We start from the raw sequence: 27,265 nt of genomic DNA, 5'->3' as shown, positions 1-27,265 counted from the left end.
GTGTAATAAAAAAAGTTGCAAGCTATCAAAAGCATACACAAGACAGAAAAAAAATCAATAATCAGCCATTTAAAAAATGTAAAATTTCGCTGACACATATGGAGTAAATTTGCAACAGTAATACCTTTGCTTTACTGTAGGTACGAAGTCTAGCCAGAGATACCTGCTGCAACATTCCTGGGTCTAGTCAGCACAGAATACAGGAGAGTAGCGCAGTGCAGGTCATGGATATAAGAGGGTCTAAAGCAGAGGTTTATACAACAATTAGCATGCGTTATTTTGGAAACAAGAAGGATATTTAGTTATTGCTTTCTTTTTAAAACTTATCATTTAACCCTGCATCACATGTAAACAGATTTGGTAAGCTATTTAAAAAAAAAAAAAAAAAAACACAAAAAGTAGTCCTGTTTCTCCTAAGGTTTTTTTTTATAATTATGTATTTATTTATTTATATATTACAACATTGTGCCAAGAAAAACATTAAATAAGACACAAACCGGTTTTCAAAAAATGAAATGTGACCTACTTTCACCACTTATTTCAAAATTACACATCTGTCAGATTTAAAAACTGGAGAATGCCCAAACTGTACAACACAGAATACTTAGCATGTTTACACTCTTCCCACAGTTTAAATGCACATTTAATTATATAAACAAAAGCCACTCAAAATGGAAATGAAGCAATGATAGCCTTATTGCGAACACGTTTTACCAATGATTCGGAATGTCTTCTTGTAAATTGTGGCTGTGTTGTATGAAATGGGTGCATGAAACAGTATTGTTACAATGTCCATTGCCTGAGCAATGTGCAGGAATGTCTTTGGCATCTCACATCAGTTCCTTTTATAACCTATATCTTTTTATATTTGCAGCTGTATTGCTCTCGTTACAGACAAGCAAAGTTCATTTGACAACATGTCTTCACAGCACCAGCACAAGTCACTGATGCTCTTAAATAGTATCTGAGCATGTTAGAGATGAAGAAACTAAAAAGAATCTTCTGTGTCAGAGTCTGTGTTGGGTTTGGTTAGCCGCTCCAGTTCCTCTCCATCCTAAAATGTAAAGGGAAAAAAAAACATGTCTATGAAAAACAGAGTAGGTAGCCTCACATGTGATTTTAAATCATTTAACATTTCCCTTACTGTTTTATGGCATTTACAATCCTTCTCAATGGTTCTGTTGCTCCATTTTATCTAGATCTGCCTTTGCCTGACTGAGATGTTTGAGTTCTAGAGAAACCTGCCCAGACCCCACCCCACAATTTTATACAATATACAAACCCCACAATACTTTATTCTTAACTGTCCACGCCTTCTGCTTTAATTATGTGCCATTATTTTGGGCTAGTTCTCCGTTTAATTTGCAGCTTAACTCTGGAAGTTTTGTAAACATAAAACGTAATGTTAATCTAACCCCAAACCATACAAGGGTTAGAATTGTGGAATATTTCTTGACCTAAATGTTTGCTTTGAGCCAATTTAAGTAAATTATAGATTACTTTAATTCCAAGGTGGTAGACTAGTATGCACAACACTTCCCTCCATACAAAGGTGACAGATTCAATGCTGCTAATGGAAATCTTTAACCTCCTTTTCATCTTGTATAGCTGTCTGCTAAAGTATTTGACTTTCTGTAATGCAGCTTGCATAGATACACAAAGAAACGGTAATTACAGCTATGGCCAAAAGTTCAGCATCACCTAGAATTTTATGATTGGGAATTAAAAAAAATAAATTAAAACAAATAAAAATTATATATAATATATATATATATATATATATAATGGTATAAACTACAACGGGCAATGCAGTCCCCCCCGTGGTATATATCATCGGAACCGCACGGCCCAAAGTGGTTTATACCGCTTAATTAAAATAATTAAAGCACATTTAAAATGAAGACAAAACCAGAAACTTTTATTGTGTATACATAATATATACCGCAGATTTAATATAATTTCATTGTTCGCTTATTAAAAATAAATTGCACGTTATTTTATTTATTTATTTATTTTTGAGCATGGTTATTAGAAACGGTGAAAAATTGACATTCAGCTAAAAGTGGGGGATAGTTCAAACATGGGCGTTGACTCGGGAAAATCCTGTATAATATATATATATATATATTATATATATATATATATATATATATATATACACAGTGCCTTGCAAAAGTATTCAGACCCCTGACCAATTCTCTCATATTACTGAATTACAAATGGTACACTGAAATTTCGTTCTGTTTGATATTTTATTTTAAAACACAAACTCAAAATCAATTATTGTAAGGAGACATTGGTTTTATGTTGGGAAATATTTAAGAAAAATTAAAAACTGAAATATCTTGCTTGCATAAGTATTCAACCCCCACAAATTAATATTTGGGAGAGCCACCTTTCGCTGCAATAATAGCTTTAAGTCTTTTGGGGTAAGTATGTACCAGCTTTGCACAGTGTCGGAGTGATTTTGGACCATTCTTGGCAGATTTGCTCCAGGTTGTTCAGGTTGGTTGGACGACGCTTGTGGACCGCAATTTTCAAATAGTGCCACAGATTCTCAATGGGACTGGGCCACTGTAGGACTTTCACCTTTTTGTTCTTGAGCCACTCCATTGTTGCTTTGGCCTTGTGCTTGGGATCATTGTCCTGCTGAAAGCTGAATTTCCTCCCAATCTTCAGTTTTTTAGCGGACTGAAGCAGGTTCTCTTGCAGTGTTTCCCTGTATTTTGCTCCAACCATTCTTCCTTCAATTTTAACAAGATGCCCAGTCCCTGCTGATGAGAAGCATCCCCACAGCATGATGCTGCCACCACCATACTTCACTGTAGGGATGGTGTGTCTTGAGGCATGGGCAGTGTTAGGTTTGCGCCACACATAGCGCTTTGAGTTTTGGCCCAAAAGCTCTATCTTGGTCTCATCTGACCACAAAACCTTTTCCCACATCGCAGCTGGGTCACTCTCATGCTTTCTGGCAAACTCCAGACGTGCTTTCAGATGGTACTTTTTGAGTAATGGCTTCTTTCTTGCCACCCTCCCATACAGGCCAGTGTTATGCAGAGCTCTTGATATGGTTGACTGGTGCACCATTACTCCACTCCCAGCCACTGAACTCTGTAGCTCCTTCAAAGTGATTGTTGGCCTCTCTGTGGCTTCTCTCACAAGTCTCCTTGTTTGAGTGCTGAGTTTTGAGGGACGGCCTTTTCTTGGCAGTGCCTGGGTGGTGTGATGCAGCTTCCACTTCCTGATTATTGATCCAACTGTGCTCACTGGGATATCCAAACACTTGGATATTATTTTGTACCCTTTCCCTAATCTATGCATTTGTATTACTTTATCTCTAACTTCTGTAGAATGCTCTTTGGTCTTCATTTTCCTTCAGATTCACAGCCTGACCAATGATCCTTCAACAGTGGGTTTTTATCCAGAAAATGTAACAGCAACTTTAATGGTTCACTGGTGGAGGCCAATGGTAAGGTAATTGTGTCTTCGTTAGGGCAATTTCTTTCATCTGTGTAAACTGGGAGCTTCCACAGCACAGGGGTTGAATACTTATGCAAGCAAGATATTTCAGTTTTTTATTTTTCTTAAAAATATTTCCCAACATAAAACCAATGTCACCTTACCATAATTGATTTTGAGTTTCAGTGTTTTCAAATAAAATATCAAACAGAACGAAATTTCAATGTACCATTTGTAATTCAGTAATATGACAGAATTGGTCAGGGGTCTGAATACTTTTGCAAGGCACTGTATTAATTTATATATATTATATTATATTATATTATATTATATTATATTATATATATAAAATAAAAAAATAAAAAATTAAAGAAACTACAAAACGAGATCACAAAAGTCTACTGGAAGCCATAATAGTAGTACAGTATTTCATGTTAGATTTCAAAATATCACATTTTTCAATTTGTCAGTTTTTCATTAAGTATATGTAAAACTGCAAAGCAGTATACATTATTCAGTAGGGTTCATTCGACTTTATGAAGCAAAATTAGTTATTCTATAGGGTGATGCAAAACTTTTGGCCATAGATGTATACTGTATATTAAAATGAAAAAAATATGGGTATGGTTGATTTAAGCAATACAAATCTTAAGTAATCCAATATGACTAAATTGTTTTATGTTATTGTAGCAGAATGTCTGCTAAGATCAGTGACAATGCATAATCTGTTTCCCTAGGAAATCTGAAATGCAGCTTTGTCAACTAAAAGAAATACAGCTGCTTTGACTGGCCTTGAAGAATCAACTGAAGTGACATACTGCCCTCTGCAGATTCTCTATAATATTTTTTACAGGTGAACATGAAAACACCTAGTTTTAGCATGACAGAAGGTAATACAGCTGCATCAATTTTATGGTCATAATTTAAACTTGATCATGTTCACTCAATTATGGTGATTTACTCTAACTGAACACAATTTTCTTTTAATGAGAGGTAGTACCTATAAAACATTCTTGACTCTGAACCATGTTACATCAGCAGGGTTCTAAGTGAGGCAGTATGAAGTAATACATAAGCTTCAAATAACAATCACTGTATTTCCACAAATACAGCACATAAAGCTCAAAGTGGAAATGTGACACTTTCCTACCAAGTAATTGCAAAGATAGAAATAAGACTGCTATTGCATAGCAGTTTCATCCATTCCAGGCTTTAGTACAATCTTGATCAGCCACAGTGTGTAGGTAACAAGCTCAGGTGTGTCTTATAAAACTCATAGTAAAACCAGGAATGGATCAAATTGCTATGAAATCGGAGTCTTACTCCCATCTTTAAACATGCTAGTTGTTAAATAATGTTTGTGGGTCCAGAAATGCTGGATCAGAATGGTCCACAATTGCTTTTACATCAGTTTATTTTTCTATTATGATATTATCACTGAAGACTTTATGCATTGTTTGAGCTGGAAGCACTTTGTTAATTTAACTATAAATACTATTATTTCAAAAGATAATACAAAGTGCACAGCAATGACACACTTATCTTTACACTGCAATCCAGACCAGAGGGATTTATAAAAAAATAACAGGTTTCTGTCCACAGTAGTTCTCTAAGCAATTTGTTTCAAATGTAGACAATGGTCAAAGACCCTAGTGGCCCTGTTGTGAACCTGCGTTCACCTGCACACTTACCCCTCTGGACCGTTCATAGAGTTCACCATTGATAACCCTCATCTTCTCTTGCTGCAGGGCATACTCTGGGTCCCGAGGCTTGCTGGCGTTGTAAATGAATATAGCCATCAGCACAACAGGGGCTTGAACAAAAAAATCCAGGGAGGGCTTGAAGTCAAATATAAAGATTGAAGCGGTGGTGATGAGAACAGTGGTAACCTGGCCTGTGAGCACATGGAACATGTTGTCCCTGAACTTCAGGATGAACGCCACCGACAACCCCAGGGCAGCAGTGACAAAGATGAGGGCCAGCGAGTAGGCATTGTGCCCAAAGAAGAACCCACAGTGCTGCGCTTGGGACCGGTAGTCAGAGTTTAAAACCAATGTGAGGCCATTAAAAACCACCCCAAAGATGTATAGCTTGCTGTTCTGTATGAAGATGCTCTCCATCAGCTGGTCCCCCTCTTTCAGGATCTTCTCGTTGTAGATGTTGGCCATGGAAGACACGAAGCACTGTACTATTAGGAGGACATGCCCCAGGCCCAAGCTACTGAGCTTTTTGAAGGCCTCCCTGTTCCAAGGGAAGCTTGAGAATGTCTCACCCACTGTGGAATTGCTGTTCAGGGGCTTGTCTCCCAGCTGGGTGAAATGGAGGCAGCTGTTGGAGGGAAGGACGAAGGGGTTGGGGTGAAATCCATGTGCAGCGATGGTGTTCTGACTCTCTCCAGTCCCGGTCGTCAGGGCCACAATGGAGAGAAACAGGATCACAAGAGAAGCCCACTGCACCCAAGATAAACGTCTCCTGCACAGCGGAAGTTCAGTGGATGGAAATGAAAAAGGGTGGAATCTGCGTCAACACTTTGGTCATTTCATGTATTTCTATTTTCAGAACAGTATACTTCTCTTTAAATATGCTATTTTATAATGTGTTGTGGCAACAGACTTTACTGCTGCAAGACAAACAAACAATTACACCTGTTTTTGATATCTGTGGCAATTCTACCAAATTCGTTTATGCCTTTGTGAATTGAATTCTGTTCAGCCAGAAGACCCTGCATATGTTCTAGGGCCAACAAGGACAGTTAGGACAGCACTGAAGTCTGTAAGGTGTTTCAAAATTTCTGGAGGAATTTGTGACCTTTCCTCAAGGATTACAAACTTATTTTCATTATTGGTCTAAATCTCGGGTCTGGGAGGCAACAGGCAAGGGTAAGTAAATAGGCAGGGAGATGCTAATTTGATATATTACAGAAGACAAATCAAAGCTGAATTAATATTGCTACATTCGTTCCCTGCCCCCCAAATTACTGTCAAACACCCCTATATCTCAAATGATCAAGTTTGCTGTACTCACTTTAGCACAATCCTAAAGAGAATGGCTGTTGTAATGATGACAAAATTGGAAAACAACACTGCCATAGCCTGTATTAAGAAGAGAAAATAAAGAAACAGAAACTTAGTAATCATTATACAGTGTATAATGTATATGTTGCAGGCTGCTCTAACTGTACTAGCCAGGATTTTCTGAGCTCTTAAAGATTAACTTGGTATGAGTTTTAAATATTACAGTTATCTAAACTAACATACTGTTCTTGTTATTTAGAATCACTTTGTATCATTTTCTTATCGTTTTAGTTAAAGACTAACTCAGTATGGGTATGAAATATCTGTTACCTTGACTGTCATTTTCAGTTTTGTATCATCCATTTTTATTTTGTTTGTTTTTGTATTCCACTAGGGGCAGTGTGAACAGGCTGGCTTTATGGTGACGTCAGACCAGGAAGAGAATAGCACACACAGAGACAATACTGCAGGTTATGAAAGTGCTATGGCGAGTTTTAATTATAAATAGGGCTTGTGTTTTTCAGGTTTTATTAATTGTACTTTTTGGTGCTTATTTTTTAGCTATTTTCGAGTTTTATGTAAATAGTTTTTTTTTTTCAGGGCTTTCATTTTTGATATACTGTATGAAATTAGTGTTTTCGGTTACTTTTCAAAATGCGTGAGTGTTTTGTTTTTTTTTTGGTCAAAATATGTATAGTAACTCGACAGTACTTGCACACTTAAGTTGTACCTTCTTTCCTTTGCTGTCTTCCACAACGAAATCCCTATGGTCACGGGCACATTCTTCTGGCGTTTTTGTACATTTCGCCACAATTCTGTTTTTAAGTCCTCCGTATCTTAACTGTAATACAGCTTTAAATCCCGCTACCAAGCCTCCATCCTGGTTGTAATCTCATTTTAAATCTCGCAAGCGGAGTCTCCAATAGAAATGTAGGAATGTGCTCTCCTTCAGTAGTTGGGGCGGGTTTAAAGTATTGAGAACGAATAAACGATAGATGCAAGTCAGGAATGCGGAACATTGCCCAGCAACACTGGGAAATGTATTTATTATTATTTTGTAGTAGGTTTTATTTTTTAATGGGGAAAGGGTAAAGTCAACGTGAATTGATTAACTATTTCCACAGTTCTTCCGGTGCTTTCCGGTGTTTATTGGCTATCCACCGATTTAATTTTTTTTTGTATCGCGGGTGTTTTATCGGTTAAAACCGAAAATCAGAAGCCCTAATTATAAATAAAAAGATTTAACAAAACAGAAACACTTTACAAAACAAAACGGCTCATTGGCCAAGCCTAACAGACAAAACACATACGAGTATCGTGCTGGTTTAAAGCCAGCGTGAGTAGCAATTGTTTACTTTCAGTATCTGTTCTTATTGTCTCTTTCCTCCTCTGGCTGAAGGGTCAACTGACTACCAATTATCTAGTTTACCCCTCAACCACATTCAGCTCGGGTTTTGCGTGGTCAACAGACAGTTTATCAATAAGCACTCGCTGTTGACCATGCATTCTCACAAATTTATCTGGACGGGGCACTTTAACCCCATCCAGGCTGTAAACAATAATAACAAAACATTGTGCTCTTATACACAAACCACACATTTTAAATAATAATACAACAAATACAAAATAATACACACACAAGGACGGGGTGTACTCCGTCACAGGCAGACATGATTCTAACAGCTCCATTAAGACTATGGGGGCGACTTTAAACAGGAAATATGCAGTTGAGATAACTCTGATATTTGCCCTTTAGTTCACAAAATAACTTTAATGGTACTTACAGGCTGGAGGTAGGTCAACACATAGAAGACAATTAAATTGTCAAGAAAGTAGAGTAAAGCAGGAACGGACCATTTCATGTAATTCAGAAAATCTCTCCAGGAGTAGCAGCCCCAGTCTTTGTACGACCGTCCCTCTGAAATCAACACAAAGTCACTGATTTGAAGCAGCTTCGACAGTCACAACAGAAAGACTACAGTCTTGCTAATATTTATCAAGCAATATATTCAACTGACAGTGAAGGGATCTGTAAGGAGACATGTGCTTTTAAATCATTAAGATTTTTTTTTCTTGAAATACGCCTAAATATCCTCATATATCTTGTATAATTTATAGAATATATAGAAGGCAATACACTATAACATTAACCTCTGTAAATGTTGGACCCAGTACTTTTGAGGTAGGAATAAATTGGACCTACCGTTTTTAAGACCTTAATTGGGAAGCTGCCCATTACTGTCTTTGGGGATGGATTTCTTGTCTAAACATTTGTCTAACTATATCACCACATTTCTTTTTAGTAAGGTTAAGGGAGAAACCACTTAAGTATCGACCTTCTTTTCCCTGGTTTAGCAAGATCACCCCCCCTGCCCTCCACCAGGGACAGTGTCACTGATCACTTATACAGATCTTACCTTGTATCATGACCCGCAGTGACATCACTATACAAAAGATTAGTTTCAGACCCTCTGCACAGACATTGACAGAGGCAGGTAGGTAGTCATATTTATTTTCTGTATAATAAAGAGAAACACACATATTAAGCCTAAAGGTGATCGGAATTTCTAGAGCATATAAACGGCTGTTTATTAGTCATTCTTGCAATGCTTTAAAGCTTAGTAAGGAGCAACCTTTTCTGGGAATTGCTTAAGCAACTAGCTGATTGTGATATGCTCTATTTCTTAGCAATTTTAACTAAATTAAATCAAATGTAGACTCGACAAATACAGTAATTGCTTGAAAAGTTGCCTGGCGTTTGATGGGCTTTAGGCCCAAAGGGTCCCAACTGATCAGCTGCTCGAATAGTGGAGCATTACAGTAGTTTGTCAACACAGTAATCTAATGAAAACCCTTTTAGCAATTAGTTGCTAACTATACAAGTAAGTGCCACTAGCAATGTTTCAAGTAGTACCTAGATTCAGGCCCTCCACAGGTCTTTCAACAAATACTATAAACAAAAACGTAACAAAATGTAAGTTGCTCTCTTAAAGAACTAGTCAGGCAACCTTTACATCTGCATTGTGTTGCTGCGAGACCAGTAAAATATCAGCTAACAACCAAAAACAAAAAAAGCTTGTGCAGAATATACCCCCGCCCCAGAAATGAAGAAGGATTTTAAGTAAGCAAGAAAAGTTGTTTACCTGCATTAGCAGAAAACTTGACCAGGAGAATGCGGCTGGTGCCCAAAGTCACAAACCCAGCCCCTAAGAGTAATGTGTATACAGAGGAGCGCGAGCAAAGCCCGCAGCGCTGGCAACACCGGCAGGCCATGACACATCAGGAAGGTCGGCTGCAGGGAAGGTAAAGCAGAATCGAAACGTGAGACTGTTCAGGAGCATTTTAATGGGATCTGATACCATTTTTAGCCAATTCACTAAAATAATTACAAACTTCAAAATTGAAAACATCTAACTAAATATAGTGACTAAACAAAATATATATTTAGTTGTAGGTTTTGAAAAATAGGTTTGGGGCCAATTGCTTTATAATTTATATTTATGTATGTATTTATTTTAATAAAATGCACACATTTTCCATTTTGAGGATGTATTTTTAGGTAACCAAATGGGTGAGTTTGTACAATGTCAGCAAGAAATCACTTGTATAACAAGTTAAACTTCAGAGTCATAAACCATATTCCACCAAATACAAACCTTATAAACAAAAGGTAAAACATAGACGGAACACAGAACAGTACCTCTTGAGAACACATTTAGTCAACTGCAAGGAACTTAAGTTCTGTACTAAGTTGAGTAGTACTAGTATGGTACTATCTGTAGATCATCCCCAAAAAATGTACTATCTTAGAACCAATTGCAACGAAAAAACACTAGGAACAAAATTCGGGATACGCTGATCCCCAGGTTTAGCACAGATCTGAGTTAAACTGATCATTTCTACTTCATGTATGGAAAACGGCATTGAGTGAAGCGTCGAGTTAGTGGGGGCAAAGGGGCATTTGCCCCTCCAATATTTATTTTGAGGGGGCACATCCCCCCCAAAGTAAAGCTTATGTACATGGAGTACATGCTACTGTACTAATAGGTGTATAAACACAGCAATACCATAAACTACTATGAAGGCACGCAACAGCATGGGTAGCGTGATCATGCGATTATTTCAAATGAAAAACATTACCCTGTGAAGAGCCATATGCGAGGAGTAGGCTATAGCATCGTTCAGCTATCTATTTTAAAGTTAGTTTAAAGTTTCCTTAATTAAAACTAAAATAAATAACTTAATTTAAATGGTATCCAGAAGACATGGAGAAGTGGGTAACTTGTGTCTTGGCGAAAAGCTAATGACTCGAATGAACCAGGTCAGTCTCTTCCATGCACTAGCGCTAATGTTTTTGCAAAGTTAGAGGATTCAAAAACAAGTACTGAAAATGCTGCTGCCGCTACCTCAGATGCGATTGTGGTCCAGTGGTTAAATAAAGGGTGAGGTTCCGGGTTCAATCCCAGCACAGCCACTGACTCACTGTGTGTGACCCTGAGGAAGTCACTTAACCTCATTGTGCTCCGGCCTTCGGATGAGATGTAAAACAACCAAGGTCCTATTGAAAGTGACTCTGCAGCAGCAGTTGTGATGCATAGTTTGCCCCGAAGTTTCTGTAAGTCGTTTTGAATAAAAGTTTTCAACCCTGGTCCTGGGGACCCCCTTTGTCTGCTGGTTTTCAGTCCAACTCTCTCAATTACTTAATGCAACTGATAATTTGCTTAATTAGACCTTTTTAGTTGTTTTCAGTTTCACATTTCAAGTTGGCTACAACATTTTAAAAGTAACTTGAACTCTGCAACTGTTTAAGAGCTGATATACAATTAAAAAGGTCTAATTAAGCAAATAATCATTTAAATGAAGGGTCTAGTTAATTGAGCGCTCAGTTGGAATGAAAACCAGTAGACACAGTGGGTCCCCAGGACCGTGGTTGAAAACCACTGTGTTAAATGACTAAAATAATAAATAATAATTTAAATTTCTTACGTTTTTTCGTCAGCACAACTGTAAGGAATGCTGTGGATTATAACTGTTTTGAAGTTGACCTTTTTAATTTTGGTTTGTTACATTGAGTATTTACGCTATGCTATGGATAAGGAAAGTTAAACTGTCCCCCAAAGTTCTTCGAAAAATACAGCGCAGCATAAAAATTAATTGGGCATTCGATGCCCCAGTGTGAATGGAGGGTAACCACAATGCAAAAGAGCCGGGCTCGTGGTTTTAGAGCTTTTAACGTTGTCTCATCTCACCGACACAGGGCAGGATCTGCAACGGCAGTGTATCACAAAATACCGCCCATTACACTGTAATAAAATAAGCAGTGACAAAGTGGACAAACAACTGTAACAATTACAGCTTATATTTAAATGTTTAAGTAAGTGGTAGAAGTTGAAATAATTAGAAACTTTAAATAACATTGCTTGTTAACAACTGAAAGTTAAACTAAATATAATGTTTAATAGAAACTAGTAGGAACTTTTGAACATACTGAAATTGAATCAACACAAGTTTGTGAGATAGCATTCCCTTGACGGAATGTTTAGTAGTAACGCAGTTCCCCCTTCAGCACGAAAGCCAGTAGCTGGTTGTTGGTGCTCACACAGCAGCGCCCACTCTGCGAGTTCAGGTTGAATGTCTGTACTGTGTTTTGTTGGTCACTGATTAAAGTCGCCTTGTTGGAGACGATACCTGGAATGGTTTTCGATTATTGAAACCCACATGAAGTCTCAAGTCCAGTGGTTAAAGAAAAGGGCTTGGAACCAGGAGGTCCCCGGTTCAAATCCCACCTCAGCCACTGACTCATTGTGTGACCCTGAGCAAGTCACTTAACCTCCTTGTGCTCTGTCTTTCGGGTGAGATGTAATTGTAAGTGACTCTGCAGCTGATGCATAGTTCACACACCCTAGTATCTGTAAGTCGCCTTGGATAAAGGCGTCTGCTAAATAAACAAATAATAATAATAATCACTTCCATAATTCAGAAATTTGAGATACGGTATCCTTTTTTTTAATTTACAGTGGGGGCTAAGGTAAACTTTGGGGTGGCTTCATCCCACCCCAACGGTCCTAACCATTGTCCAAACAGCTGTCTAATTTTATAACCGTTTCTTGTTAGTACTGTACTAGTCAATGAAACCCAGCAGACAGAATTTTTACAAAAACATATTAAATTAAGTTTAACCTTTTAATCGCGTAACTTTTTTTAAATATCAGCAGCAGTTACATGAAGGGCATAAATAAAATGTCAATGTGCTTTTTTATTTACACGTTCAGAATGATGTTAACTCGATGTTTTATTAATTTAAAAAACCCCGCTTTGAAAATACAGTGTTCTATTCATATGAGTAAACAACATGTTAAGGAGCTCTTAGTCTATACAGAATCAAAATTCTCGTTTAGCTAGTTTATTACAGTCCGTTAACACATTTACATATGACTGATTAATGCCCCTACTTTATATTCGATCAGTGTACCGATAGAAAGTAGGCAATAGCGTAATCACAAAAACTAACCTAATTTAATGTCTCCCATGCATAGTAAATTAAACTACCTTGCTTGCTAAAAACAAAATGACCTGCTCACAGAAGCACCGATTTACTGTAAAACAGCTTCCAGGTGATTGCACTTAAACTAACTTGACTTCACTTCATATGATGCATTTTTATCACCATAAATGACTAGGTGTGGGGGTCGTGAAAAAAAGCACGCTGTGTACGCTTGCTGTATTTAATATTGGACGAGCCCTTATATAACTTACTGTGGCTATTACTGTATCCCTCAGAAAATGTTAACAGTACAGAAACATTCTGTAAGTATTGTCACAAAAAACACAAATAGTAACCTTAAGGTATAACAAAGGTTTGTTGTTTAACACAGCAATTCGTAAGGTGTCATTCACTAGATATTTAATCGATGCAAAAACTTTTAAATTCAGTTACAAAATTAAATGTACCTGTCCATCTCCATTTCTTTCTCGTCTAACAACACGTCACAATTCCAGTCACTTCCGTTCCCCGTGCATCACTGAAGCGCATGTGCAGAATCAATCGATTTAATAAACCGAGCCGCCCTCTTAAAGAGAACGTTGCCATTTTTGGGAGCTCTGTTAACTATACTCTGAAGTGGAGTATAGACTGTAATTTGGATTTATTAAGTATATGACTGTCCTGAATACAGCGACCAAGTATCTTATTTTAGTTTTCTTTAACATTGTTTTCTTTGGACTTACTTTTTATGTTGTTTGAAATGTAACACTACATTAAATAATAATAATAATAATAATAATAATAATAATAATAATAATAATAATAATAATCTGTGCCGTCCAAAACAAAACCATTTCTTTTAGAGTCGATTGCAGTATACCGTATAGGAAACTGTCGGTTTTGGACGGCACAGTACACAGGCATTTTGGTTGATATAGACGGAATCTGTAAAGAGAATTGAAATGTAATTTAGAAGTGTTACAAATGTCAAAAACGGAACGACATGTTGAGAGGACAGATATGGACTTACACAAGGAAAACACTCTAGCAAATTCTTATTGCAGTAGTGTAGATTCCCAAGTTTGACCCTTTGTAGTAATACACACATTAGGTTTTGCAACATTCCAGTAATTTGCAACCCTGCAAAATATTGAAACCTGATCTGCTCTGCTCTGCATCCCAACCAGCTTTTGTCACAGCTAATAAAGTAGGAGGGAGCGGGAAGGTTTTTGTAGTTTCTGGTGCGCCTGCTCTAAATTGAGGAAGTGCATATCAGGTGATGGGGTCATGTGATCTAGTGGTACTCTAAGCAGTAAACAGCTTTAGTTTGTAAGAAAGTAATATATTATACAGAAATTTGAGCTCGTCGTGTATGTGCGCGAGTGTTCGCTGGAAAAGGCACCGAGAAGAAATTAACATGCAAAACGTCATCAATTCGGTCAAAGGGACAGCGCTGGGAGTGGCTGAGTTCCTGACGCCAGTACTGAAGGTAATTCACTGTAGTCGGAGTGCAGGCAAAGAAGGATGTGGTGCAAAACGGGCTGCTACTGACACGGTCACTGACAGTGTCAGCTTTACACAATCTGAAGCACGTTTCTCTTTCGTTTTTGCGTGATTCATAAAACGTATTTTTTTTGCATTATTGTGTTAAATGTTTTGCTACACCGTGACGGTAGCATTCTCAGCAGTCGATCGAAATACATTTAACTTGAGTAGGGCTTTATTTGTTGTAAATCCCTAGATCATCATTTTGAGTCCTGATACGATACTGTGTTTCACTGATGACGAAATCATGCTATTATTATAACAACGTAATAGTTAAAGTTGTCAGCACAATAATAAAAAATGAACTACTTGTTATTGTATTCACTAATCATTAAAAAAACAACGTTTTTTCCCCCCCTAGAAATAACTCGCTAACATAAAATCGATGGCTAAGTTACTGTAGTACAGACTGACAGGATTTATTACAGCGATAATATGGGGCACATTTTTATCTATGAAGTTATTTCCATTACCAGTTTGAGATTTACTCGAACAGAAAATAATGTGCTACATAAGCGTTACTTTTTGTCCAACAAACAAACCTGTATTATTAAAATACTGCTGCTAAATTAAGTTTACAGAGAAGTCTAGATTAACTTGTCACCCAAGGGGAAGTTTAATTAACGGTAGATAAAGGGAGATTGAGGTGACCGTTAATAAAGGTTTCAACTTTACAGTGTCAATAGTGTTCATGCTTTAATATAATACCAGTGCACTAAATATAAATATAGTGTGCTTTTTATTTTCATTTCAATTCAGAGAATCCAATGTGTTAGGGAATGGGTATGTTTTGAAACTGTGTGCACATCAAGTGGAGGGTACTGGGTATATGTTTGTATCTGGAACACCCTTACTTACCATGTAAATGTTTAAGTGCTTTGTACAAATTCAAGCATGCTCTGTTTAAAATGGGAGGTATTGTGGAAACTTTCAAAGCATTGGGGTCACACCAGCGCTGGCAGGTGTCTTCCAAGCACATGTGATGCTGCAGAATTAGTTACATTTACAATCAGGTTCCAACCTGCATTACCCTATCATAGCCCACTGCAAGCTTTTAAAATGATTTTTTTTACAGTGAAAGAAAATTACACCTAAATGTCTTGCGGTTAGTCACTTAATGCAAACAATAGACATATTTGCCAAGGATCAGGTTTCAGAGCAGACAGCGTGGTACTTACAGAACCTAGTCTGAGCAAGGATTATTGGCTTAAAACAACATTTTCTCTGCATCAAAAATGGGGACTTGCAGAGCAGTTTCGCTCATGATTTGACCTGATTTAAAATTGTAGTTTGTTTTGTTTGTGTCCGCCTGATATCTTGACTTTTTTTTTTTTAAATCACAAATTATTCTCCTGTCAATTTTATCATTTTTTTCCCTTAGGAATCAAAATTCAAAGAAACTGGAGTGATCACCCCAGAAGAGGTAAGTCAGTGGCAGCTACAATGATAACAAGAGACCGTGTCTACTACTTTTTAATCTTCACCTCTGGAAAGATCTTGAACAGTCATAATTGACAACATTTAAGGAATCCTTACAATTTCTCTCAGCTATTGTGCTAGGCAGGATCGAATGATTTTCAGTGACAATTAAAAGCTGGTTATATATTGAATTCTGTTGTATTATGGCTGAAAATACTGATAAGGGTAAAATAAGCTATATAAATGGGTTGGGAAACCTTGGTGTATATGGACAATATATATGTCATACAGGTGATTTCAATATCCCATTGAATTTTATCTGAAACCCCTGAACCTGTAGACTTATGGTAGGTATACTAAATGCCTTGTCTCATGAGAGTTAAGCGTATTTCATAATTTCCTTTCTTTCAGTTTGTGGCTGCCGGAGATCATCTGGTCCATCACTGTCCGACTTGGCAATGGTGAGTCTTTAAATGCAAGGAAAAGGGAAGAGAAACAAAGAAAGGGGAATTAAATCGTTTTGAAATCTGAATAATTGTAAGTTCATTCATGAGAGAGTGTTGCAGGCCGTGACTAGACATCCTGTCACCTGGAATTGAACAAACTGAGCAAAATATAGTTTTTTAAAGAAACAGAATGATAGCCATCAGGATAGGAGAGGAAGAGACTTAAAAGTCTCATCACTATTACATCTTTGTTCCATGCACACATGAAGGTTTACATTGGGTATCATTCCCAGAAATCGTTCAGTAGTTAATTCATTTGTGATGTATTTTTATTTTAGGGCCTCTGGGGAAGAGGCAAAGGTAAAGCCGTATTTACCAAAGGACAAGCAATTCTTGTTGACCCGCAATGGTAAGAATCACCTGTAGTAAGAGGATTGCTCTGTAACTTGTGTTCTTTCAGACAGTAATATAGCTTTCTGCAACAAGCTTCTTCTTTTTCATTTTTCCCATGCAGGCCTAATTTAGCATGCATGTTTCAGTGAGTAATGAACTAATACAAGTGAGTGTGACTTTGCCATGGCATTGCTTCTTTCCATCAACACTTGCATGGGGAAAGCAACACAGGTCTTTTGATCAGCAGTTTCACTTGTGCTGCTGCTGCTCCTCCAGGGCTCGTGCTAACCGACTGCTTTGCCAGGGCAACTTCTCAAACTTCGTAGAGTTCACACAAACTGTTTTCAAATTTCTAAAAAGTTTAAAGGGTACATCAGCACTACATGAAAGATAAAACGTAAACTATCCCACCTTGCTGTTCTGAATGTATTTGGTCATTGTATAATAATCCATATGCGCTCAAACATCTGCATAATGCCACATTGCTATGTCCAAAATCACTGTTCTCGAGCATCTCTTCTGAGCCAAAAAACATGACTTCCGCCTGTACTGTCACATGTACTCTGAAACGTACTGGCACATGCCCAATTAAGTGTTGTACAGGCTATATTACCTCCCTGTGGAAACACACTAGTCTGTGTGACAAACATGGTCCATCTGATTTTCCATAAGAAAGGAACTTCTACCTGCTTTCGTTTTGTGTAGTAGACATCTTTCACACTGCACATGTTTCCTTCGCATGTTGTATTTTGATGTATTTATTATGATTAATGTTGCTGAGGAAAATTTAAATTTAACCTGTTAATGACACCACTTCGATATTTAACAACGAAAGCGCACATGATGCATAATTTACTGTATGGCATAAGGTTCCATTATAATAACGTTTGTGGTCCCAATTCAGCCTGTAAATCTCTGTAACTTGTGGCAGTGGAACGGTATGTTTTTCTTTCCATTTGTAGATTTTTACTTGCCATTGTAACTTTGTCTGTTTGAATGTTTTTGTTATTTCTGTATACACCCAAACAGACACAGTTACAATGGCAAGCAGTGTTGCCAAGTCTCACGAGAAAAAAAAAAAAGCGGAACTGCCTTTCAAAACAAGCCCAATCCATTTCAGAGGGAGGGGAGTGGGGGTGTTTATACAAATTCCATATTTTTTTTTTTTTTTTTTAGTAGTTCTAGTTTTACTTAGTTGAACTTGTGGGGATAGGATGATTCTAAAATTCTAATGACGTGCGTATACATTGACGCCAAAAACATACTGTTCCACTGCCATATCGAAGTTGTGTCATTAATAGTTTAAATTCAAATGTTCGACTATCCCATTCAACGGTGTGTAGACGATTGTGCATGTGTTGTATCAGGAAATGCAAATGAAAACCAAATACGAAGGATGAAAAAATGCAATATTTATTTTTTAGGCCGGATCATCCTCAAAGACCTCATTCCGAAAGGAAATACATCGTTTCTGAATCTCATTTGCTAGTTTATTTGATATATGTTAATTCTGCAAACATTCCGAATCAGCAGGAGCTATATCTAAGACTTTGGGGACGTATAATGAAATAACACAGTGCTGCTATAATTGTGGGTAGGTCCTTTCATTAGTTGGAAATGAGAACAACTTCGTCTTGGTTTTCTTTTCCCTGCAACTACTTACACAGTCTGCCTCAGCAGGACTTGCATACCAGGATTTAAATTACGTAACTCAATCTGCTTCAGCAGACTTATTGTTGAGATTGATTTGATTGATTGATTGATTGATTGATTGATTGATTGATTGATTTATATTTTAGTTCACCTGACTGTCTCAATTCCGACTTAACTCTATGAGTTTATAAATCGTATATAGACTTGTGTCAGGATTTACACATTTGTCTTTATTATTCCCTCTAACTCAGTTTTAATATTTATTTCTGTTCATGAATTCCTGGAAGTCCCTGACACTTAGAAAACCACTATTCGATTTTCTTTTCCTAGTCTGGCATTCCCCGCTGGGAATTCTATCCCTGGGCACACGCGACCCTTATATCTTATTACGTTCACTTTCCTTTTTCATTATTATGTGTGATTATTCAAAGATTGACTCACCCGATCAAGACGATGATAATGGAACCGGTCATAAAAATGAAGAAAATTAATCATTACAACCACACATTGTGAAACATTGTTTCAGGAAGTTTCTCAGGAATCCTGGGTATTCGGCACCAAAAACTGTAGGGAAAAAAATTTGACAAATTATTTCTTATCAAAAAAACCTCACCCAAATCTTTAACATTCTATAGTGTGTCGCATTTAAGCATTTTACAGACTATCTTAACCTAATCTGTTAGAAACTGTTTCAAACTAGTCCTTTGTTTGTGGTGTTCTGTTTTCACAGTGTCTCCACTCCTCCACACATCTTGAGTAGACACCTGCTAACTTTGGCTGTCTGCCCAGACGCCAAGATAGGAGAGACTGCAAATGTCTTGCTTAGCTAGTTACATGTGCTTTAAGCTGTATCAAAATATGGAAGTAAAACTTTAACAAAGAAGTAAAGAAACTTATAATCAATTACACAATTAATACTTTATGCAGAATGTCATCTCCTACAATCATAGTAATACATCAAAATACAACATGCAAAGGAATGTTTGAGTACATGTGAGGGTACATGCGGAAGTCATGTTTTTTGGCAGAGCAGAATTGCTCGAACAGTGATTTTGGACATAGCAGATAGCAGTGTGGCATTATGCAGATGTTTGGGCGCCTACGGATTATTATGCAATGACCAAATACATTCGGAACAGCGAGGTGGGATAGTTTATGTTTTATCTTTCACGTAGTGCTGATGTAGCCTTTAATAAGAAATTGTAACCAAAGGGGATATTAAAAGTATGTTTAAACTTTAATTGTGAGTGACGAATACACTGTTTGAAAGCTCTCGTATATACCCTGTATACTTGTTTAATTTTGCAGTATACACGAGAGTTCACCAGCAGTGTTGTGAAGCACCCTTCCATGATCCGTTCCTTTACACTTAAATTAAAAGCTCTCTGCTTTGTTGTTCAGTCACTAATAAGCTGAAAATTAAAGTTTAAAACATATTTTGCGTGAAACTGACAAGATCATACTGGACTTCATGAAGTGCAAAATCGATTCTGGGTGATTTTTTACTTGGAATATTTGCTTTGAATGATAGCAGTCACTGTATATTACACACCAATGCAAAGGGTTCAGATACGATAGTGAGTCAAATTAAAATAACATCCTGGTTTATTATTACAATCCAGGTCACAGATGAAGCCACACAATAATATCTGGTGCCTCTGACAGTGCTGCTGTTAAAAAAAACTCTCTCTCGCTCTCGCTCTCGCTCTCTCTCTCTCTCTCTCTCTCTCTCTCTCTCTCTCCTCTCTCTCTCTCTCTCTCTCTCTCTCTCTCTCTCTCTCTCTCTCTCTCTCTCTCTCTCTCGCTCTCGCTCTCGCTCTCACTCTCACTCCTGCAGTGCCATGCTACAAACGGTGTAAACAGATGGAGTACTCGGATGAGCAAGAGGCCATCATAGAAGAAGATGATGGAGACGGAGGTTGGGTGGACACATATCACAATTCAGGTGAGATGCTTAGCTTTTCATTTTCTCTGATTTATTATTATTATTATTATTATTATTATTATTATTATTATTATTATTATTATTATTGATTGATTGATTTAGGACTAAGTATACTGATTTATAAACTATGTATTGTTTAAAAGTTATGGTTAGGGTTAAGTTAAGTTTAGAAGTAAATATCAAAATGATTTGCAAAAACCTGGTTAACCTGATTACAGCTGTTATATTTTCTTGATGAGGTGTTTTTCTGCTAAATAAAGTTATACAACTTATTTTTTCTCCCTTCTTTTTAAACCCCGTCCCCAGGGGTAACAGGGGTGACAGAAGCAGTTCAAGAGATCACATTGGACAGTAAGGTAAGTGGCTAGCTAGATTTGTAAATGCTTAAATATCGAGAGAAAGTAGGGTGAAATGCTTTTCCTGTAACAACTTGAATGTGTGGATCTGTGGTTCATTAAACCAAATGTACAGTTTTCAGTTTGAAAGTATGCCTGTTTGTCGACTGTCTCATTTAGTAAAGTTGTTTATTTTAAAAGGACAATATGAATCTCAACACTCGCTCGGTAGCATGTGCAGAGGAGGATGAGGATGATGAAGAGGGAGAAGCTGCTGACATGGAAGGTGGGTGTGAGTGCGAGACAGGCACTGAGTGCTTGTGTCTTTGTGTATATATGGGATTATTTATTCTGTTTTTATGTAGTGCTTGTTGGCTTACTCTAAAGTATGTAGTATATTTAAACATTCTCCACATTGACCTAATGTGCCTACCATACCAAGGACATGTGACTTTTAAAGTTTATCTGGTACAGACACGGTCACTGGCTTACATTTACCCCTTTGGGACAATTTCAGGAAAATTGCTCCTTCCATAGTAAGTGTATTACATGGGTAACTTGCCCAGAGTGGAAAACCAGGTCCATTGTCTTAATTTGGTACACAGCTATAATCTATGATTTTCGTACACAAAGTGCCACATTGGGTTAACCTCTCACAGTGTAGAGTACAGACCATACACTTTAACAAGTGTCTTTACAGGTCTTCACAACTGTTTTCTATGATTCTTTCCAACAATTTCCAGTGCCAAAGTGGTCCAGTGAAAATTAAAAGTTTCACTGCCACATTGTTATGCCCCAGGGATGCTTTGTTCTTGTTCAGTTATTTGTCTTCTGTATTAAATCATATGCTTGAGTCTGTTCCTTTTTTCAGTTCCACGTATTGCTTCAAGCAGTTCCTTGCTTGTTTGTGACTCAATATCAGGAGCTTATTTAACAGTTTCTTGGTCCTCCTTTGTCACTTTTGCCCACCAGGTATCTATACTTAAATGCATATCCTAGGCTTTAATGGCTGCATGTTCATAGCAAGTCTTTCTTGCCTTTCATAACCAATTGTTTATGGCCATGGTACCAAGTAATCATGCACAGAACATCCATCCAGTCAGTGCAACTGCTGTAACTTCTGCCCCCTGGTGGCTAAGGACCAACATGCATGGTAAGTGCCCATGTTGACCAATCACTGAGACAGGTAAGCTGGTCATTATTAAAGGCTATCATTTGCCTTAAAATGTAAATTATAAGTTTAGATTGTATTGAGTGATGGAATTGATATTTAATAAATATCTTCATGACAACAATATGATATTATTCTTTTGCAGAATATGAAGAAAGTGGGCTGTTGGAAACAGACGAGGTAAGCGGAATGATGTTGCCTGTATTGATCAATGCAAAAACTGTTTGAGTCAGTAGCACAATAAATACCCTCACTCACTTTCTGTGTGAATAGAGGCCATGTGGGTTCCTTTAGACAGCATACAAAACAATTCTAAGGGTTAGGTGGTGTCCCTTTACCTGCAGGATAAACGGACCACATAAATGAAAGTAAAAACAAAGTGTAAAACATAAAGAACATGAAAACAGTAAGGGGCTATAAAAACTGTTGTTGAAACAAGTATCTTTAGGGTTTCTGTTATTAAAATACCAACACATTACTGTTGTTGAGGACTGATCATTCATGGTTTTCTCAATAGGCAACGCTGGACACCAGTAAAGTGGTAGAAGCTAGCAAACCCAGAGCTGATGCTGGAGGGGAAGATGCCATTCTGCAGACTCGAACCTATGACCTTTATATCAACTATGACAAGTATTACCAGACTCCACGACTCTGGCTTTTTGGATATGATGAGGTAACTATTCTAGTGTGATTTAAAGTAATAATATTAGGTGCTGAATAATAGTGTACGAAAAATAACTGTGTGTGGCGGGGTGCTCTTCCCCTGTGCGTATTTTGTGTTTTATGTTGTATGTGGGATGTTTATATGTATGTGTGTAGTGATGCACGAAGCATGGGTTATGTAGCACAAGTGATTTAAAATGTATATTTGTATTTAGGCACAGGGATTGCACAATCACTTCACGTGCAGATTAAAGTGGGTATTTGTATGGGGGCACATGGAGTGCACAAAGTAGTTCACGTGCAGACTGTGCCGAGATTCAGTTGAATGATTAGCAATCGAGTCTTGGTACAGCTGCATAAAAGAGTCAGTGTTTTCACGCACACAGGGTTGGTGTGTTCAGAGTCGAGATATATATATTATGTTTGTTTTTTTGTTTTTTTTAATTATCATGGATGCAAAGGAATTATTGATCTTCAATCATTGTATTAAGTTGTAAAAATGTATAAAATTAACTATCTATATAACACTTCTTAGTAATGCACAAAACATGTATATGTTTACATCTATATAAAGGTGAACCAAAGTGCTCTTACAATACTGGAATGTAGATTTCAGATTTAGATTTAAAAGGGAACCCACTAACAGACCTGTTTATGTAGTCAGGGCCGCTTTATCGAGACGCCTTGGGAACTCACACTTGTATTCATAATTTGCAACATGCACAAGAGAGAAGTATTGTTTACTGTTTTTTTATTTCTAAATGAAAAGAAACGAATATAAGCACATTGCATTGTGAATGGTTTTTTTTTGTATTCCTAAACAAAATGAATCACAGTTTTTTTTATTTCTAAATTAAATGAAAAATAATGAAATCACATCTTATCACAAGGCGAGACACCGGCGATGTTTTGACACGTCAACTTTCTTTGCCACAGCAGCCTGAGAAACCAAAGGAGACCAGCTCCTTCAAGAGTTCAACCTGGTTTACGCAAGTCACAGCGTAATCACTTATTCACTGCACTGCGCTATGCAAACCTGTCATGCTCTGAAAAGTGATCTCCATTCATCATTTGAAAATACTGTATCCCAATTAAACTAAGTGACATCACAATTAAACTACATATAGAGCACTGGGAAGAACCGTCTCCCAGAGTCCTGTCCCATTTAAGCAGAAATCCTGATTAAGTGGTGCTGACTGTATGTGAGAAAAGCAAACTAGTCATACATTATTATTCTTATTATTATTATTATTATTATTTATTTCTTAGCAGACGCCCTTATCCAGGGCGACTTACAATTGTTACAAGCTATCACATTATTTTAACATACAATTACCCATTTATACAGTTGGGTTTTTACTGGAGAAAACTAGGTAAAGTACCTTGCTCAAGGGTACAGCAGCAGTGTCTCCACCTACATAACTTTTAACACTCAAAGGCGAATCTTAAGGTAAAAGTAGACAAACGTTTCTTTGGCCAGGGAATAGCTATGTTTTTTCCCCTTGGAAAAACAAATTCCCCTCCTGTTTTTGTTCGGAAACAATCATCCGTGAAAGGTCCCTCGGAATGCCTTGTTCAGTTAAAGCTGCCCAGAGGAATGTTACAGTTTCCTCAGATTCCACATACCTGCTCTGTATGCAATAATGCACATGCACTTGTAGAAAGCGCTCTTCATTGTCTCTAACGAAGGGTTGGGTATTTTACTTCTTTCAGGATCGACAGCCGCTGACAGTGGATCAAATGTATGAAGACATTAGCCAGGACCATGTCAAGAAAACAGTGACAATTGAGAACCACCCTCATCTCCCCCCACCGGCCATGTGTTCAGTACACCCCTGCAGGTACTTCCTGCAGGAAAAAACACTGCCTACTGCTACAGTACTGCATTCATAATAAAAATAAAAATAGCACAGTAAATCTGCTTGAAGAACAGTTTTTAAACTCTGTCTGCCTTTAAACAATTTCAAATAAGTTTTTTTTTTTTTTTTAACTGTAATAGTTTTGTTGTTAAGTTTGTGACATCAGAACTTTGGAATCAGCAACTAGGGTTCTACAGGCACGGATAATGCCAGTGTCATTCTCTTTCCTTTTTATACTAAAAATTATTGTAAACACCACAAACTTAAAGAGATATGAAGGGTGAATAAATAAATAAAATGTCATTTGAAGCTACTTGCCATTTAAGTAATCTTTTTTTTTTTTTTTGTTTTTTTCAGACATGCAGAAGTAATGAAAAAAATCATTGAGACAGTAGCAGAAGGAGGAGGAGAGCTTGGGGTTCATATGTATCCTCGTTTTAGATTAACTGAACCAGAACACAGGATGGAAACAAGCTTTAGGTTAATTTAACTTTCTTACTGCTAGATTCTTTGGCTGTTTTCTTCCATAGAAAAACAAAGCACAGACAGAATCTATAATTCTTGGGGCTCCCGAGTGGCGCATCCAGTAAAGGCGCTCCACGTGGAGTGCAGGATGCACTCTATAGTCTGGACGTCGTGAGTTCGAGTCCAGGCTATTCCACAGCCAACCATGGACGGGAGCTCCTAGGGGGCGGCGCACAATTGGCCGAGCGTCGCCCGGGGGGAGGGAGGGTTAGGTCGGCCAGGGTGTCCTTGGCTCACCGCTCACCAGCGACACCTGTAGTCTGGTCGGGTGCCTGCAGGCTTGTCTCTAAGCTGCCCGAGAGCTGCGTTTTCCTCCGACGCTGTAGCTCTTGGGTGGCTGCATGGTGAGTCCGCAGTGTGAAAAAAAGCGGTCGGCTGACAGCATCTTCTTGTATCTTTCATTCTGGTGTGGCACTGCTTTTATATATCAATGAAATGTAATGTGTTGTTTTTAACTTTATGTTCATGGCTGAGTAATTTTAATTTTATTTTAGTTTTTTTCCTGAATCTTATTTTGATATTTGTCTTGCATTCATTCAAACCCAACGGAAGAATGACACGATGAATCAAACTGTTCCAAATTACGCTGTGTTGCCAAGGAAACGCAGAGCTTGATCTTAGGAAAGTAGTTCTCAGAATTCAGCTGTTTAATTTAGCTTTAAAAGTACTTTCCTGTCCATACATTGTACGTGCTATATAAACAGAATACATTGATGTTCTGTGGTTATTTCACTCATGAGGTTGGCTGTAAACAACCTACTCACATGTTACACTGTATTCCATGAACGTTAATCCTCTATCTCTAAATCTGAAGTTACCATGTTTTTATTTATTTATTTATTTATTTTTAAATGTCTTCAATGGAAACCTTTGGGAATAATGCTTATTTTTTTCTTAACTCAAGCTTATCAGGTACCTTCTCATTTTCTTGAAATTTGTGCAAGCTGTCATTCCAACTATAGAATATGACTACACAAGACACTTCACCATGTAAACCTGGCTGACTCCACAGACAACCCTGGAAAACTCTCGGACATTGAAATGGTTGGAATTTTCATGGCTGGTGCTCCTGACGGTCACAGCAGCTGGCTGGATTTGACTCCTATTAGACATCCTCTGCTTTGTTGGGAATCTTTGAGAAACACTGCATGGTGTTTGATTTCAGATGCAATACTACAGTTTCTACACAGCTGTACATTACTATCTCTGTCTTCAGAAACAATAATAACACATTGCCATTCTGGGGATCACCTTCTTTGGTGCTTCAAAGTAGAGTACACTTACCTCTCTGTGTACCTACTCTCATACACCAGTATACATACACAAATACAATATTTTCATTTAGTGAACTTTAGGAATACTCAAATCTAGTCAGAATTGTAAAAGGAACCACAATCTAAAATTAACTCCTAACAATACTTTTTTTGTTTGTTTGTTTTTTAATCTGCCTTCTTAAAGATTTACTAAGTAAGCATTTTTTTAACCTCTTTTCTGTAATCATGAGGTCATTTATAGGTAAACAAAAGCATATGAGCACATACATGTGTATCACTTATGTAAACATTTCAGGACTGTATAGTTTGTTTGAATTTGGAAATATTTACCCAGGAGAACCCCAGTTTATTTGCAGTTCAGTCTGTAGGGCACATCATTTCATACAGATTATCAAGCTCCTGGTGCAGCTGTATCTTTTGTCAAATAAGGGATGTTTTGATTTACCACAAAATGCAAAGAGGATGCTACTCAACTCTTTAAAAGGGAAAAGCTGTTCAAGGAGCAGTAGGTCTTTGTAGGCCAAGCCCCCCCCCCCCCCCCCCCCCCCAAGCTACAAAGCACTTCTTGATCCAAAGTCACAGGTCACTGAAGTCGCGCTTGCAGGATTACATTGAAAAACACCTGATCCACCAGTCTTCCAGCGTGCTGCAATTTCTCTGTTTACCCTGATTTTCTGCCCAGCTGTGTTCTATTGACCTTTGATTAAATATAATAAAAAATATCATGAAAAAAGTGTGATGGAGCTGGTGTACACATTTTAGGCGGTCCTCTGCATTTACCACTGTCATATACAGTGCCTTGCGAAAGTATTCGGCCCCCTTGAACTTTGCGACCTTTTGCCACATTTCAGGCTTCAAACATAAAGATATGAAACTGTAATTTTTTGTGAAGAATCAACAACAAGTGGGACACAATCATGAAGTGGAACGAAATTTATTGGATATTTCAAACTTTTTTAACAAATAAAAAACTGAAAAATTGGGTGTGCAAAATTATTCAGCCCCTTTACTTTCAGTGCAGCAAACTCTCTCCAGAAGTTCAGTGAGGATCTCTGAATGATCCAATGTTGACCTAAATGA

At 37.6% G+C, this 27,265-nt stretch overlaps 2 protein-coding genes across 2 annotated transcripts; one reads left to right on the top strand and one right to left on the bottom strand.

Annotated features, from left to right (window-relative positions):
* Positions 1-419: 419 nt before the first annotated feature.
* Positions 420-13,522, bottom strand: slc35a5 (solute carrier family 35 member A5). The gene is made up of 7 exons (XM_034011976.3): positions 13,425-13,522; positions 9,617-9,765; positions 8,891-8,989; positions 8,258-8,391; positions 6,484-6,551; positions 5,151-5,931; positions 420-1,054 (listed from the first exon to the last, which is right to left on the bottom strand). The coding sequence occupies exons 2-7, from the start codon at positions 9,744-9,746 to the stop codon at positions 989-991; spliced, it is 1,278 nt and encodes a 425-aa protein (XP_033867867.3). The 5' UTR covers positions 9,747-9,765; positions 13,425-13,522; the 3' UTR covers positions 420-988.
* A 681-nt stretch (positions 13,523-14,203) lies between these two features.
* On the top strand, positions 14,204-26,919 carry LOC117406618 (ubiquitin-like-conjugating enzyme ATG3). Its single transcript, XM_034010777.3, has 12 exons — positions 14,204-14,446; positions 15,884-15,925; positions 16,333-16,382; positions 16,706-16,776; positions 20,251-20,358; positions 20,665-20,714; positions 20,895-20,979; positions 22,010-22,044; positions 22,382-22,537; positions 24,241-24,368; positions 24,744-24,812; positions 25,824-26,919. The coding sequence occupies exons 1-12, from the start codon at positions 14,330-14,332 to the stop codon at positions 25,903-25,905; spliced, it is 993 nt and encodes a 330-aa protein (XP_033866668.1). The 5' UTR covers positions 14,204-14,329; the 3' UTR covers positions 25,906-26,919.
* Positions 26,920-27,265: the final 346 nt, after the last annotated feature.

Source organism: Acipenser ruthenus, chromosome 8, assembly GCF_902713425.1.
Source record: "Acipenser ruthenus chromosome 8, fAciRut3.2 maternal haplotype, whole genome shotgun sequence".
Taxonomy (NCBI): Eukaryota; Metazoa; Chordata; class Actinopteri; order Acipenseriformes; family Acipenseridae; genus Acipenser; species Acipenser ruthenus.
Note: the sequence above shows the minus strand (reverse complement) of the source record. Positions and strands in the feature narration are given on the sequence as shown.